Source organism: Aricia agestis, chromosome 14, assembly GCF_905147365.1.
Source record: "Aricia agestis chromosome 14, ilAriAges1.1, whole genome shotgun sequence".
NCBI lineage: Eukaryota > Metazoa > Arthropoda > Insecta > Lepidoptera > Lycaenidae > Aricia > Aricia agestis.
In genome coordinates, this window is record NC_056419.1 from 1,564,374 (window position 1) to 1,582,051 (window position 17,678).

The window sequence follows — 17,678 nt, forward strand, 5'->3', positions numbered from 1 at the left end:
ATTTCGTCAATCATAATATAACATATAAACGAACTATTACTTGGTACTACTATGGTACTACATATATATATTCTGTGCATTACATTCAAATGAAAATCAGTATCTAATAGTGTAACATTTTTTGTATCGAGTCAATAAACTCCTAAATGTTAAATGATTGATTTCCGTTGGAGCACAGATTAATTTGAATACAAGATTTCATATCCTACTAGATGTTCAGAAATCTGTTTATCGCGCCTATATTTTTTCGCGATAAAAACTATGCCATGTCCTTTAATGGGATTCAAATTTCAAAGTATCTGCATACTAAGGCCCTGTTTCACCACTTCCTGATAAGGCTATCCACCAATTAACTTGACAGATCAAGTATGGAGAATCTGTCAAAAAAGTTGTGAATAGCTAGGCACTTTATCAGAAAGTGGTAAAACAGCTGCCCTAAATGTCATAAATCATAAGTCATAAGGATCCGTTCAGGGGTGTATAAGGGTGAAGTCAAGAAATGTTACTGTCGGTTACTAAACTGTCTGCCATTTGGATCAGGAATAGAGTGATGGACCTCCTCTCAACTACCTATAACGAGCAGTCCTCCATTTTTGTAGTCCCTCGCATTATTTAAGTGGTGACACTCGTGTTATTCGACGACATAATTGATAGAATACCATTTAACAACGTTTTAATTAGAAGCTTTGTAACATTTTTTTGAAATACTTGATAATGTGCACCAAAATATTCTGTCAACTAATTACAGATTTGGACACGATTCAAATTACTCTTTAGTAAAAAAGATATATCTTAGCCTCTAGGTATCTGATTTCCAATTATTCGTTACTAAGTACGAAAAGCTCGATCATTTGTAATTTAAAATTTTCAATTCGTCGAGTATCTCGAACGTTATTCAAATTGAAGATCCTCTCGAGTAAATTGATGATTTAAATAAGCTAAGGTGTACTCGAGAGGTGAGAATCGAGGCAGTCGCGGTCAATGACTCCCTGTCAAAAAAATTGTAATTTTTTATTTAAACCGCGATTGACAATGAAGTGCCAGATGTTTCTAGTCGGCGATATAGTATTTTGTATACTCGATCATCGATGAGTATGAGAGAACTGAATATGAAGCATATCACTTCAAAGTTCCAACTCATAAAAAGTTGGAGATTATCATTCTAAGAGTTACCAAGAGGTTTCCCGATGAATCTGTAATAATCTGTGTCTTTATAAGAGGTCAATTTTATTTTTAAATATTCTAAATACAGTGCGAGCATTTTTCATTTAGCGCCAAGACTAAAAAGGTCAATGACCGTAACCGCCTCGTTTCGCTGAGTGCAGTATACCTACTTAACCTACTTTGTATCTTATTAATTATAAGTACCTGGATGACCGAGCTTTGCTCGGTATAGCAAACACTCATTGACTTCGTGTTACTTAATAACGCCATCTGCTGGTCGTTAAAACAATTAGTTGCCAACAAAATAGTATTATTATTCGCCAATGCCGATGTCAGGAAGAGTCATATTTTTCAGTTTATCGATTATCGATAAAACACGAATAAAAAGACATTTTCTAAAAATGATTCCTAGCTAGATCGATTTATCGCCCCCGAAACCCCCTATATACTAAATTTCATGAAAATATATAATCTTCTCCGCTCCAACCCCCTATATACTAAATTTCATGAAAATATATAATCCTCTCCGCTCCATATATAATCTTTGAATCTTTTTAAATGTCCGTATGGTTGCCCAAGCGCATACGGCATTCTCGCATCATAGTCGGCCTAGTCCACATGTAAGAACTAGTAAGTACGTCTGGGACCAACTATGCGCGGGTTTCCTCACGATGTTTTCCTTCACCGTACGAGCGTCCGTATTATGTACTTCTACTTCACCCGGTTCGTACCTGAACCCTTTAAGAGTGCGAACCAAAGGTCTACCTATTAGGCCACGGACGTATTACACAAAACTCATACATAATACACACTCTCGAAAAACATAACCCTTGTTCCGCAGTCGGGTAGTAAAAATCGTCATCAAAAGTAAATATCACGCAGAAGTCATTCCTCGTAATCGGTGCGATATCGCGATAAACAGTGTTGTCTGTTTGTTTGTCTTATCACAACAACTCGTGTTGATATCGACGGACGACGCAGCTGTAATCCAAGATGCATACTGCACACGAGTGATCCTATCCTAGTTATTTATTTCCGGACCTATACGACCTGAAAACCTTCAAGAAGAGAGCGTATTGCCTCTTAAAAGGCCGGCAACGTACCTGCAGCTCTTCTGATGCTGCGAGTGTCCATGGGCGACGGTAGTTGCTTTCCATCTGGTGACTCTTTTGCTCGTTTGCCACCTTATTTCATAAAAACAAAATTTATTTATTTTTTAACTGATATCCAGAAGTTTTTGAAAGTTTATCCATAGTAAAAGGAGGGGTTTATCTTTTCACTAGCACTTTTAACTGTCTAGGAAATAAGTTGTATCTAAGATAAACTCCTGTCAAAAGAATGATATAAGCCTGCAGTTAATTAAACACGAATTTCTTTTTCTGCTAACGGGAAAAAACTACGGTAAAACAGAATTTTTTCAAAATTTTGCTGGATCTGGTGGAACCCCTACAACCCCACCCTGTAGGCTGGCAACAATACTGATCTTTGAAAGTTGCTATTTTTAACTTACAGTCCCTTAGTTCCTAACAGAATAATATTATGTAAGTATGTAGGTATTTGCCTATTCTCGCGGATTAGAGAAGTCAAGCCAACATGCTCTTCTACTGCAAAACTAATTCATTTTCATGGACGCCGGCTGTCAATCGTGGTCGACAAAAAATGGTGGTCGATCGACCACCATTATTTGTCCGTCCTAACGTAGACCCCCGTCGATTCTCGCTTGGACCCCTAGAGGTCTACGTGGATCACTTCTGGAATTACTGATATAATATTATATTATGTATTTATCAAAAGCTGTTCAATAGTTTCAGCGTATTCGACACAAACTAACAAATTCTTTATAATCAGTGTTAGTATTTTAAATCTATAATAATTAAATTTTAATTAAAAACATAGTATAATATGTAGATGCTGGAATGTGTGATTGTATTTCAATCAAACCCAAGCAGGTTAGGCAATAGTATGATAATGAACGTTACATCATATATAAACATAAGAATAGTGTTGGTAAAAATAGCATTAGCAATAATAATTAATTGTTAAATGCCCATTAGCAATAATTAAATTAATCGTACTTGCTAAAAATACGATTGCTAATATCATCGTGCGTAGCAATAGTCATGATAAAAATCACGTGCGCGCTGTTTCGCACCGCGGTGCTAATAATTGGTATATTTCACTCGATGCAAAATAATACTCGACGCGAGCGGTGCGATGCGAACAGATAATTCACGATGCCTCGTTTTTAGCAAATAGCAAAGCAATAATACTTAGCATGCTGTGACATTAAAATTAGCATGTTAATGAAATTAATAGAAAATAGCATTAATTCCCATTACTACATAAGAATACCATAACATAATAATATATACCTACCTCATTGAGTTAGGTATGAGGGACTAAGAAATTGAACATAGCGTGTTATTTGGTTATTGCCGTGACATTTCCAGTAATTTTTACTTTCAATTATACTGTCAACTTATTAAAAGCTCGTTAACAAAATAATTGATCCATTTTATTGTTTCGTGGTACTAGTATATATTAAATAATGTCATCGTATAACGTCCATCAACTCCAAATAGAACCCGACTTCCAAGGTAAAAACAATATTCTTAAAGTGATCTAAAAAGTATGAAATAATTCTTATTCTTCATTAGTGCCTTTTTCAAAATTCGACTAAACCTCAACTTATTCTGTACTCAATTTTCATTCGTTTGAAGTCGGTACCAGCCCAGAACTGAGATAAGTACTTACTTGACATAGAACTTAGCCGGTACCGTTCTAAGTAAGTTAAGAATAAGTTGAGGTTTAGTCGAATTTTGAAAAAGGCGCTAATGAAGAATTCTTTCATAATTTTTAGATCATTTTAAGAATATTTTTTTACCTTGGAAGTCGGGTTAAATTTTTTGTTAAAAAAATAACAATTTTTCCTTTTTTTAGTTATCTACTGCACGACTTTATGCGTAGATAACCACTACGAAAGTAGTGGTTATTTACTGATATTAGCTGTGATATGAGATAGTTTGTTGACATTAAATCTTAAATATTTTTTATTTAAGCTTTAAAGTCACGAACGATTTAATAAACCTTTGTTACCACAGCTGACCTCCGTTTGTTACTCTTCATTAAAAAAGTTTAAGTAATAAATAATTTACCAACTTATCTTTACTTTTTCATTCGGTCCAAGTTAATAACCGATAACATAAACTACTACATCGGTTTATGTTAAAATGGCGGTTAGTTTTGACCTTCTACGAGTAACATTTAAAACGAGTTACCACTTACCTACTTCATAGTAACTACCTAACTAACTACTAACTAACCTAACCTAACCTAACCTACCTATAGACAATTTACTTAGTTATAAGTTGTAAGTTATAGCATATAACAGGTAAGTACTTAGTTTATTTCAATCTTCTTTGCAGACGTATATTTAATTTGTTTAAAACACCATTATAAATCCATACTAATATTATAAATGCGAAAGTATCTCTGTCTGTCTGTCTGTCTGTCTGTCTGTCTGTCTGTCTGTCTTGCTTTCACGCCAAAACTACTGAACCGATTGCAATGAAATTTTGTACACAGTTATTCTAGAGCTTGAGAAAGGACATAGGCTACATTTTGATGTGGGAAAATATCTTATTTCCATGAAAATTTCGATGAAAATGAATTCGCATTGCGCGTGGCCAGCGCTCATCCCGGGGGTCCTGGGTTCGAGTCCCGCAGGCGGAACAAAAAGTTTTCAATGTTCCTGGGTCTTGGATGTGTATTAAAATAAAATTTCAAAAATCTTAAACATATTTTATGTATAATATTATAAAAAATCCAGAAATATATCGATGCAATTTCTAATACGAACATTTTAGTTCTAATACGATTCAACAGATAGCGCTTTATTTTTTACTTTATTGTAACATAGAACTAATCATACTTATTAGTTAGTATGTTTTTGTTTATAGTTTTTAATACTTTAGAATATTATCCATACTAATATTATAAATGCGAAAGTATCTCTGTCTGTCTGTCTGTCTGTCTGTCTGTCTGTCTTGCTTTCACGCCAAAACTACTGAACCGATTGCAATGAAATTTTGTACACAGTTATTCTAGAGCCTGAGAAAGGACATAGGCTACATTTTGATGTGGGAAAATATCTTATTTCCATGAAAATTTCGATGAAAATGAATTCGCATTGCGCGTGGCCAGCGCTCATCCCGGGGGTCCTGGGTTCGAGTCCCGCAGGCGGAACAAAAAGTTTTCAATGTTCCTGGGTCTTGGATGTGTATTAAAATAAAATTTCAAAAATCTTAAACATATTTTATGTATAGTATTATAAAAAATCCAGAAATATATCGATGCAATTTCTAATACGAACATTTTAGTTCTAATACGATTCAACAGATGGCGTTTTAATTTTTACTTTATTGTAACATAGAACTAATCATACTTATTAGTTAGTATGTTTTTGTTTATAGTTTTTAATACGTTAGAATATTATGTTTAATAATTTAATCACTTGGTATAATAATAATCAATCTATCTTATCTTATAGAACTCCTACTGCATTTCTAATCCATACTATCCATACTAATATTATAAATGCTAAAGTATCTCTGTCTGTCTGTCTGTCTGTCTTGCTTTCACGCCAAAACTACTGAACCGAATGCAATGAAATTTTGTACACAGTTATTCTAGAGTCTGAGAAAGGACATAGGCTACATTTTAATGTGGGAAAATATCTTATTTCCATGAAAATATCGATGAAAATGAATTCGCATTGCGCGTGGCCAGCGCTCATCCCGGGGGTCCTGGGTTCGAGTCCCGCAGGCGGAACAAAAAGTTTTCAATGTTCCTGGGTCTTGGATGTGTATTAAAATAAAATTTCAAAAATCTTAAACATATTTTATGTATAATATTATAAAAAATCCAGAAATATATCGATGCAATTTCTAATACGAACATTTTAGTTCTAATACGATTCAACAGATGGCGTTTTAATTTTTACTTTATTGTAACATAGAACTAATCATACTTATTAGTTAGTATGTTTTTGTTTATAGTTTTTAATACGTTAGAATATTATCTATACTAATCTATACTAATATTATAAATGCGAAAGTATCTCTGTCTGTCTGTCTGTCTGTCTCGCTTTCACGCCAAAACTACTGAACCGATTGTAATGAAATGTTGTACACAGATAGTCTAAAGCCTGAGAAAGGACATAGGCTACTTTTAACTGGAAAAGGGGGTTGTAAGGGGGTGAAAATGCGTAAATTTGGTCAAATTAAGTTAGTTCCAAAAACTTAAAATAGATGGCACCAAGAGTCCCCTAGATCGCGCTATTGCTTGCTCATGCGTATTTCTATAAGAGGTGGTACCATGTCAAACTAAGTTTTCGATTCTTTCGATTGTTGTACACGTCATTAACAAGGAACTCACCTACCAACTTAGATTAGATATCAAATTCAAAAACAACAGCACCAAAACTACTGAACCGATTGTAATGAAATGTTGTACACAGAATATAGTCTAAAGCCTGAGAAAGGACATAGGCTACTTCTTACTGGAAAAAGGGGTTGTAAGGGGGTGTTTATGCGTAAATTTGTTCAAATTAAGTTAGTTCCAAAAACTGGAATAGATGGCGCCAAGAGTCGCCTAGATCGCGCTATCGCTTGCTCATATGTATTCCTATAAGAGGTGGTACCATGTTGAGTTAATATTTTCGATTCTTTCGATTGTTATACATGTTATTAAATAACTCACGTACCAACATAGAAATCAGAAACAACTGTCTACCAATAATAAATACTAAGGCCCGATTCGACCAAACTTGAAGTTACACGAGTATAACTATCATGAGAATAATTTTACTCCTTTAATTTACTCTAGGGTATTATCGTTTGCATTTCACCAAGTTACTCAAAGAGTATGAAATAAAATGTCAATTATAGTTCACAATGACACCGACCGTGACAGGTGAACCCTGTTATTCTCAGTTCTCAGCAACTATTCTCAGTTTAATATTTATTCCGCCAAAATAGCCCGTTTAATTATTTAGTCCCGTTACCTCATTCTTGGATTAGAAGTTGGAAAAACGCAAAACCAGCTTACTCTTAGATTAGGAGACAGATATACTCGAGTAAAATTTTACTCCAGTTTGGTCGAATCCGCCCTAAATAGTTTAATGGCCTATGGGTATTGGTTATTGGGCAAAGCTAAAGTTGTGTAATGCATTATGCAGCTAAGTTGTGTAAAGCTAAATAAGCTTTAAAAGGTATAAAAAAGCTTAATTTAAAAAAAATCATATTATGTGCACACTACACGGCTGTTTTGGGTATTTTGATTGAAGGGGTACCAGGGTTTTAAAAAGCTTTTGACACCAATTTTATTGACACCGCGCGCTATAAACTGAAGTCCACGCGGACGAAGTCGCGGGCAACAGCTAGTTATAATATATTTTAATCAAGCACAATTTATTTGATAGAAGAAAAATAAACTAGTTTGAATTATAATTTCATTTGAGCCTTGATTCTATTATCAAACATTTCCACGTTATAAAAAGTGAATAATCTAAAATCTAATTAATTATGGACATATCTTAAGTGATCCCTTTATAAATTTTCAAGTGCCTAGCTGTTACCATTATTGATTACGAGCAAAAAAGGAAACAAAAAAACGTTTATTGTATGGGAGCCCCCCTTAAATATTAACTTTATTTTGTTTTTAGTGTTTGGTGTTACAGCGGCAACAGAAATACATAATTTCTGAAAATTTCAACTCTCAGCTATCGCCGTTCTTGAGATACAGCTTGGAGACAGACAGACGGACAGACAAACGGACAGGCAGACATCGAAGTCTTAGTAATAGGGTCCCGTTTTTACCCCTTGGGTACGGAACCCTAAAAATGGCACCTGGGCCTGCCGTCCGGCCTGGCTAGCTGTCTGTATGTTATAAAACATGATGCTGCCGATGTTAAGTTTTTCGATCTTGGTGAGAAAACGTCCTTTCGTCTTCCCTGGAATTAGTGGCCCGATAAGCTAACTTAAACTATTATCGTAACCTCTTTTTGAACTGGCAGTTTTTTAAAAGAAGCCAGTGTAAATAAATAGCTTTTTTTCTTTTTTGTGCTGAGAAAATGCTTTTAAGTATCTTGTATGGGGCGAATGGGGTCCTATCCGAAAGTATGTGGGTCTGCTTCGGCCGAAGATGACTGACGGTTCCTACTTTTAGACTTCATAAGGTCAATGTTTCTTTTAAGGGGCAATGTATACATTTATATAATAAAATTCCAAAAGAGTTACAACAGCTCTCACTTAATAAATTCATAAGATTAATAAAAAGACAACTTCAAGGAAAAGCCTATTATAAAATTTCAGATTATGTGCAGGATAAAAATGCTTGGAATGTTAAACTTTGACATGTTTTATAATTTATTTATTTTTTGATGACGAATTGATGTAATTTTATTTATTTATGAAAATGGAATGGACCTGATGTTATTATAATTATTTTGACATTTTTGTGACTTTGTAAAATTTTATTTTTTGTTATTTCATTTTATATTTTTGTGATCTTGACATGTCCAATTTTTGTTTATGCTTTTGACTATTGACTATTGATGGGTTAATAAATAGCCTCTATTTTGAGATCTTAGTACGCTACCCTAACGCACCTTTGCCTCCATTCATAAGGGTTAAAATACGCATTCCCGTTGTCCTTATCAGCTGAATTATATTGACAACTAATTACGTATACTTAATTAATATAATTAACACCAGTCGTAATTTCTCGTCGTCCTACATAGTACCGGCGCCTTACGCAATTGACCCGGTATCGGGTACTATAGGGCTGCAGGGGGTTATCGGTACTAGGGAGAGGCGTGGTCCCTGCAGCTTCCTACAGACACACCTCAAACTTTCTTGAGAGAAACGTTGGTACTCATACAATTAGGCATGATACCGTAGACTTAGAGGATCAAGGACTGTAATCTAGAAGGCAAAGCTAATTGATCAACGCACATGAAAAACTGGAATGTTGATAGGGGATCGAAGTTTATATGCCTGAAACTATTCTAGGTCAGCAAAAGCGCAAGAAAAGCTAATATTATAAATGCGACAAAGTGACTGTCTCTTCTCCTCCTCTGCAGTCGCCCAATCAATTCCTATGAAATATAAGTACGTCTCTAAGGAACTTTGAATCTCAGAAAAGATACTTAGGATAGTTTTATTGCGCTATTATGTACGGTTTTCGCACGATGAACAAAACTCTGCGCCAATGCAGTTACGGGAATCATATTATTTCCTTAACATTTCACTCCTCAACAATCAGTATGTAAATAATAGATGTATTACATTGGTACTACGTAATACTACTAAAGATGACCCTTGGGATACAATGATGAAACACAGCAAATAACTAAGAGCAACCTACGTCAGCCCCACGTCATTCGTCAAGCAATCATTGCATTAGATAAACACAGTAAATAGTGCAGTTTACGTCAATTATAATAAATTAATTATGCAATCCCATTTTAGTACAAAGTCAAATGATAGATAACTTATTGGTAAATAGTGTTAGGGGGTCAGCCCGAGAACTCAAGATATTGTCGCGTTTTTTCTCGACTTTCTTCCGCATCATCAAATCGAACAAGGGAAACCGAAATGTTTGGTTAGGTTACAAGTAATAATGGAGGTTACAAATTATACAACTGTATAATATTATTGCACATAGCAATGAGACTTTTTAGTTCGTGTCATAAGACAGATCCGCCTGATGGCAGATGGTAGGTAGGGATTTAGGGAACGGTCGGAAAATTCTAATTGACAGTGTTTGAAAACACGAGTCAATCAGGTGGCCAGCTATGTAAATCGGATCCGTTATAGCGGCAAATTAAATATCGAAAACCTTACCTTTTGGAGACGGTCCCCTATGACTGGTAGGTTACAATCAGATGATATCACCATGCCAGCTAGGATGTTGTTGGGCCTCTTGCCCAGTTTCTGAACGATCTTAAAGTTTTGTGCTTAACCATATGATAGGAATTGTGGCATGGCGATAAACGGGGGTGATGTTTGGTCACGTGACTCGATAGCGTATCGAATTGGCTCGGGACACATGAGTCAATATTTCCACTTCTACATCTATCAGAAAACGTGATGGGATATCTACTTGGCAACTATGTACACTTATCACTTTAACCAATGGATCCCTAAATCGAAAAATGATCTACGAATACTCGTAATATTTTTAAAAAACCTATCCAACGACACCCCACATGGTAGGGTAGATGCGAAAAAAAATATCATCCCCGTTTGATAATTATGTAGGGGAGGTACCACAAATAAAAAAAATAAGATTTTATGTATACCATTTTGTCGGTATCATTAATGTCTGCATTCATGCCGAATTACAGCTTTGTCAGTCCTACACTCTACAGTCTCTGAGTAAAACCGCGGACAGACAGACAGACAAACAGACGGACAGACGGACGGACTGACGGACGGACAGACGGACGGACAGACCGCTATAAGGGTTCCTTGTTTACTACGGAACCCTAAAAAGGAGTTGTGTACCGCGAAGGAAGTCGTATTTGTTGTCAAGCTGGTTAATAATTTGGGTTTTTTTTAATGAAATAAGGTGGCAAACGAGCAAACGGGTCACCTGATGGAAAGCAACTTCCGTCGCCCATGGACACTCGCAGCATCAGAAGAGCTGCAGGTGCGTTGCCGTCCTTTTAAGGGGTAATAGGGGAGGGTACGGAAGGTAATAGTGGAGGGTTCGGAAGGAAATAGGGAAGGATAGGGAAGGGAAAAGGGTAGGGGATTGGGCCTCCGGTTAACTCACTCACTCGGCGAAACACAGCGGAAGCGCTGTTTCATGCCGGTTTTCTGTGAGGACGTGGTATTTCTCCGGTCGAGCCGGCCCATTCGTGCCGAAGCATGGCTCTCCCACGTCACTTTTACTGTGGCTGTGACACGGTTTACTGTGGCGTGGGCGACACGTTCGTTCGTCGTCAAACCGCGTACAATATTAAATCTATCTAATATAGATTTAATATTGTACGTGGTTTGGTGCTAGTAGCAGTGGCGTAGTGAGATTTAGAGCGGCCCCGTAGCAAATTAAGGGGCGGCTAAAAAGCTTCATTTTTCGAATGGACATTTTCGGAGCTTTTGTGGCCGCGAGAAGTTTACTGTGCTTATTGTGATTATCCGTCAGAAAAATATAACATTCAATCTAAAATAAACAAACTTAACTTTCCAATATTAACGAACTTCAAATTCACTGTGGTCCCACGCTTTTCAACAAACAAAAATTCATAAAGTCATAAATATTAATTAACTTGTTGAATCCATTAGAATCTAGGCATAACATAATTCGTTTTGAAGTAAATATTTGAATATACAAATTGAGTTCGATGCTGGATTCTTTCGAGGTCAGTAACGATCGATTCAGGCTCATACAAAGTTACTATTTGTGTAAATCTATACATCTATACATATAAATAAAATTGGAGTGTCTGTTTGTAATATTGAAAGAACCATTTTTAACTACTGTATGCATATGAATATTTAGACGGTACTTACACCAAAATAACAATTTTTAGAATTTCTGTCTGTCTGTATGTCTGTCTGTTTGTTCCGGCTAATCTCTGAAATGGCTGGAGCGATTTTGACGGGCCTTTTTTTGGCAGATAGCTGATGTAATAAGGAGTAACTTAGGCTACTTTTAAACCGACTTAAAAAAGGAGGAGGACATATTTTTACTTTTTTTATTTTTTACCTATGTATTTTACATTAATTGTTGACGCGGACGAAGTCGCGGGGAACAGCTAGTGGAAAATATATGTATGAAGTTTGAAAAATTATAACCTCACATTGTTAAACAAGCCAATGACACAAATTACCAAGGGCCATGTCTAAGTTGAAATAAACGCAAAAACAAACATTGCAAGTTCTATTTGTAAATGAAAAGTAGGCAAGATATTAATAACATAAATACAACAACGCAGATTAACTCAACGCCAGTAATTATAGGCCTTAAACTCACTAGCTGTTAAAATTAACACTGAGTTAGAAATCATCCCTATCTTTAACTGTACATGACAGTAAACTGTACAACAGCTGTAAAACAATGAGTGTAGCATATATAATACTTACTTGCAAAGATGCTACATTAGTATAGGTTCAAATATCAGAAAGATTTATTTATAAACCCTAAAACCATTTTCCAAATATAAAACTTACCCAAATGTTTTAAACAAGACAGATATTAAATGAATAATACACGAGCCACTCCATATTGTTTTCGGGAAGACTCACTAACATTACATACATAATAACAGACGACCTATAACATATTTACATAAGCATTTCAGAATTCTAATCTCTCTAAAATTCTAGTTGAAGCCTCGTTATTTATTCAGCGTACCATTTTAAGTCCTCTTATAATTGATTTCTCAAAGTATTTTAAGTACTTATATACTCAAAAATATGACGTTAGAAACCTGAGGTTCTTATAGTAAGAGAATATGTTAGGGAATCTTAAATTTCTACTACTTATACCCACCGTCTCCTAATGATATGTGTACCTATCTTAGAATAGATACACATAGATGTGTATCTTAGAAGCCCTTAAATGGTACCTATTCTCTTAACATTTTACAAAAACTTATTTGACACCCAAGTTATGCGTAACTTGTGTGCCTTAGCCCTTAGGTAACACATAGGCTTAAGGGGAAAAGTTGTCGTAAGCACAGAAATGTATCTAGTGTCGTTACAATACTGCTAGGGACACTCGAGCGTTCGCCGCTGGTGAAAACAGGCATTAGGTCGACTTTTATAATGCCGTTTTTGCTAACTTTGTGTAAGCCGTTTCCTTTATCTATAAGAAGGTCAAGACTGGCATAAGAGAATCTTCCTAGCTTTTACTTGCCAGTTGGCATTTTCATAGTGAGGAATGCCGAATGAGGATGCTCATCGTATAATGATGAATCTTTTCAGATGAGGAGTTGGAGACACTACTGGAGCAAGTGGTCCGTGCCAGTGGCCAGGGAGTGTCGTCTTCTAAGAATGTCACTGGAGGCCCCAACTGGAGCTTCGGACAGTCCCTATTCTTCTCGTCTACCGTCGTCACCACTATAGGTAAGGCTGCATGGGGATATGCAAATATGTTATGAGGAAGTATCCTTTTTCGGAATTGTTCTGTAAGTTGTAAAGGCGTCTTAAAAACAAACTAGTTTAATTATAATGAACTTACAATAAGTTATAATACAGCTTAGAAATAAAATAAGTAATAATATAGTAATAAGTTCTAGTAGGTTAATCCAGCCTTAGATCTAAGCGGCTAGAAGCAGCAATAGCCAATACTTCAAAGCACTTATTAAAATTACAAAAAAAAAAATATAAGGAAATGCGGGAATGGATTTCGAATTTTCTTAAAAGGTGATCAAAGTCTGCCTCGAACAATTAGGTGCCACGTGCAAGATTAAAATGGATTAAAGAATAATAATACTTAAATTAAAAATATTCTTTCCAATAGCCTTTTTCCCTTCTTTCTTTCGATATAAATGGAGGACATTTATAATTTAACAGGATATAAAGGGATTTCGTAATTTAATAATAGTTAGGAGGATTTTCCGAAATTACAATCCTTCGGAATTGTTTCGACCCAAACGGGGGTTTGGGTCGAAACAATTCCGACTTGGGCTAAGAAGCTTTTCTGTTAGATCGTAATTTCGAAGACGAATGTTGTTATTGCCTAGTGCCTACAATGCTACTTACTAGCAAGTGGCTTAAGTTATACTTAATTAAATATTATTAAGTATGAGATTATAGGTAGACGAGCTAAACTTTTGTTCAATGGGGATTGTCCATTTTTTTTTAATTTTGCTCATTACAAAAACATTTCGAGGAATAAGGTCAGTGATCGTTTTTCTGTATATAAAAGAAAAAAATACCCATTAGTTACTTACTTATATTTTTGAACAAATATGTTTAACCTTAGTTTGACCTTCAATGGCGTTAAATTAGCAATAAATTCGACCAACATTATGTTTCGAACTTTTGGTAAGCTTCTCGTATCAGCTTTCACATAATGAGAACTTGCATTTGACGAACCAGCCATTATAAATAAGATTGAAAGGAAATTTAAAACATTACAGAGGTCAATTAGCCGCCGATGATGACGTCAGAGCGAAACTTTAAAAATTATTGAGAAAAAACTAGCCAATGAATTTCATAATTATTTAATTTATATTCTTAAAATACCCTATTTTAGAAAAAAAATATAAAAAGTACATGTGATTTTTTTTGGACAATGCCCATTACTCGGGAAGAACGATCGTTGCCGAACGTCTGACGAAAATTTCTATGCGCATTATCACTTTGGGATACGACAGTATATTATAAGTTTATGCTTTGGGAGCACTGTACAAACGTGGTACATGCGTGGTACATAATTAGACAATGTTTTTTTTTCAGGCTACGGGCACGTGACACCTCTCACTCGGACGGGCAAGCTGTTCTGCATGGTGTACGCGCTGCTCGGTATACCGCTGACGCTGGTGCTGCTGTCAGCGCTGGTGGAGCGTCTGCTGCAGCCGGCGACGGCGCTGCTGCGGACGTTGAACTCGGCGCTCGGACATCTGTACCGGCCGTTCACTATACGCCTGGTGCATTTGTTTATTATCGGTTAGTAAATAGGGTAAATGACTAGTACATTGGACAGTACTAGTCATTGGACAGAGCATAAAAACACAATATTTATTGCCTGTTCTTAAAGTAATAGAACGCCTGATTTTTAAGGAAAACAGATAGTTTTTATAGCAACCCTAATAAATATAGTGTTTTTGTGCTCTGTCCAATGACTAGTACTGTCCAATCACTAGTCATGTTCACCCTATAGTTGTTGACACTTCGCCAGTGGCCCGATTCTCATACCGGGAAACCCTGGTCGAAATCTCACCTTTAGGCGTTATGTAAATTAAATACTTTTAAGTGTTCCAAACCAGCTGTATTTTGCGAAATTAATTACTATTTAGGTACCTACTCAGTACTCAGTTACTCTCAACTTCATTTAATACTATCAAATCTATCATTTCATCGAGAGTGTAATAATAATAGCCTTTTATTCCATAAACAAAGGGTTACAAGAGGTCCCTAAGTTCGATGTGCCGTTTGGCAAAGGCCTCCTCCAATTCTTTCCAGTGTGTTCTGTCCCTTGCTACTCTCAACCAGAATGGTCCCGCAGTCTGTTTCAAGTCGTCTTCCCATCTCCTGACTTGACGACCCCTGCTTCTTTTGCCATCTCTTGGTTGCCAGAGAGTAACTTGCTTGCTCCATTTGTTAATGTGGTGGCGTAGCATATGTCCAGCCCATCTCCATTTTTGGATATCTATCCGGGTAAGAATGTCTGTGAGTTTTGTTCTTGTTCTTATTCTACGTTTCTGACTCTGTCTTTGATTTTTAACCCTAGCATGCTTCTTTCCATAGCACGTTGGCATTTTGATAACTTATCCCTGTGATGAAGTGTTAATGACCAAGTTTCACAGCCATAAGTAAGGACTGGTAGAATACTGGTCTCGAATGTTTTCTTTTTTATGTGGTTGCGTAGATTCTTACTTTTTACTATTTCTTTCAATGACCATTGACCAGTATTTTCTCCATCCTTGTGCTATTCACCTGTTTATTTCCTTTTCCATTTCGTCGGAAGGGGATATTATCTGTCCTAAGTAGATATATTCTTTCACATATTCAATCTTGTTTCCATTTACCACAACGTCTAATTCCCTTGAGTTTGTCATCAATTTAGTTTTATTGGCATTGATTTCCAGACCAACTCTCTACTTTTATTTGCTAGGCTCTGCATCATTTGTTCTATAGCCGCTGGATTCTCTTCGAGAAGAACCAGATCATCTGCAAATCTTAGGTGGTTTAGGCGAACTCCATTAATGATCAATCCTAAGTGGTCCCAGTTTAATTGTTCAAAGATGTACTCGAGTCCGGCGTTAAATAGCGTAGGAGAGAGAGGATCGCCTTGGCGTACGCCCTTTTCGATACGGAATGGTTCTCCTGTTGATTCTAATTTGATACAGGCCTTGGTAGATTTGTATATACTCTTTAGTATTTCTATATAGTTGCTCTGGACACCTTGTTACTCAAGGCTTCGCCATATATATTGGTGCCTAAGGCTGTCGAATGCCTTTGAGTAATCTATAAACGCCATATCATCGAGAGTTCCTACTTATAAAAATCTCTATGAAATACAGCCCATTGTTGTTACGAGGTATCTAATTCTAAGCTCGCTAAGTATAAGTATCCTACTCTCTTACTTTTCACCCCTTTAAATTTTTAACCATTTTCTTCTTTCCAGTATCAATCCTCGTAATCTTCTTCCTGGCGGTACCCGCGGCGGTGTTCACGACTCTGGAGCCGGACTGGGAATACCTGGACTCGTTCTACTACTGCTTCATCTCGCTCACCACCATCGGCCTCGGCGACTACATACCCGGGGATTCCCCCGGACAGCCCTACCGACCCGCGTACAAAGTCGCTACTACTTGTGAGTTTGTTTTTTCTTTATTTTTTTTTGTACAGTTGAACGGTTACAAGTTATTGACACTTTACGTAGTTAATGTCTTTAATACTCTTTCGTAATTTTTTTAATTATTTTATTTCAACGATTGCCGCAAGATTTGTTTTAAAACTTTTAAAAGTAGTTAGGTACTTCATTTACTTATTTTATTAATTTGAGTTGAGATACTTTTGATATGGGCTCCTCTTAGGCTCGCTACGCCACTGGCGTGTATACCTTGTTTACATTCGCTATAATTAACAAGTACCCGTTTGCTAATTTCACAATTTCGTTTCAGTCTACCTGATCATCGGACTGACATTCGTTATGCTGACTCTGACCGTGTTCTATGACATACCGCAACTGAATCTCAGCACCGTATTCTCCTCCATGAAGTTGGACGAGGACCCTGAACGGGTGCACCTGGGCAGCGGCGTGGGGCCAGGATACGGGTTGGGTGGCATCGGCGGGCTGGTGATGAGGGACGAGTTCCCCCGCGAGCAGCGCCGCTCCGTGGTCCAGGTTCGCCCCCATCATGATGACAGCCCCAGCCCCGATGACACGACGCCCGTGCACGCCAAAGACATGCGCGTGCATTAAAAAAGTTTTTTTTTAGATTATGGCACTGAAGCCAAAAGATTCGCATGTGACGTTTCGTAGCCAACTGTCACAATGATTTAATAGTCGTGTTCGTTTCGTTTTTCAATGCATATTGCGCATGCGCAAAGTTCAAAATTAGTGTGAGTGTCATGTTCTAAAATCTGAAAGAAATTATTAGTATTTTTTGAACATGACACTCAATTATGAAGTTGACAGTCAGCTGCCAAACTGCGAAAAAATGAAACGAACACGGCTATTCAAATGTGACTTCTGTAACGAAATGATTTTAGGCTCTTTTTCACAGCACAAAAAGATAGAGGGAATAATGAATCAGTAAAATTTAATAA

At 36.6% G+C, this 17,678-nt stretch overlaps 2 protein-coding genes across 3 annotated transcripts in view; one reads left to right on the plus strand and one right to left on the minus strand.

Moving 5' to 3' along the window:
* LOC121733656 overlaps positions 1 to 10,104 on the minus strand; it is a 41,765-nt gene extending 31,661 nt beyond the window's left edge. The window contains exon 1 of the mRNA XM_042123980.1: positions 10,071 to 10,104. The gene's annotated coding sequence lies outside the window, so the exon portion shown is untranslated. The remainder of the gene's footprint in view (positions 1 to 10,070) is intronic.
* The window catches only part of LOC121733654 (potassium channel subfamily K member 1-like), a 40,040-nt gene extending 22,580 nt beyond the window's left edge, over positions 1 to 17,460 (plus strand). For both annotated transcript variants that reach the window (XM_042123977.1, XM_042123976.1), the window contains 4 exons: positions 13,161 to 13,301; positions 14,640 to 14,849; positions 16,531 to 16,719; positions 17,030 to 17,460. In XM_042123977.1, coding sequence (XP_041979911.1) covers positions 13,161 to 13,301; positions 14,640 to 14,849; positions 16,531 to 16,719; positions 17,030 to 17,331 — 842 coding nt within the window. In that variant the 3' untranslated portion in view covers positions 17,332 to 17,460. The remainder of the gene's footprint in view (positions 1 to 13,160; positions 13,302 to 14,639; positions 14,850 to 16,530; positions 16,720 to 17,029) is intronic.
* Positions 17,461 to 17,678: the final 218 nt, after the last annotated feature.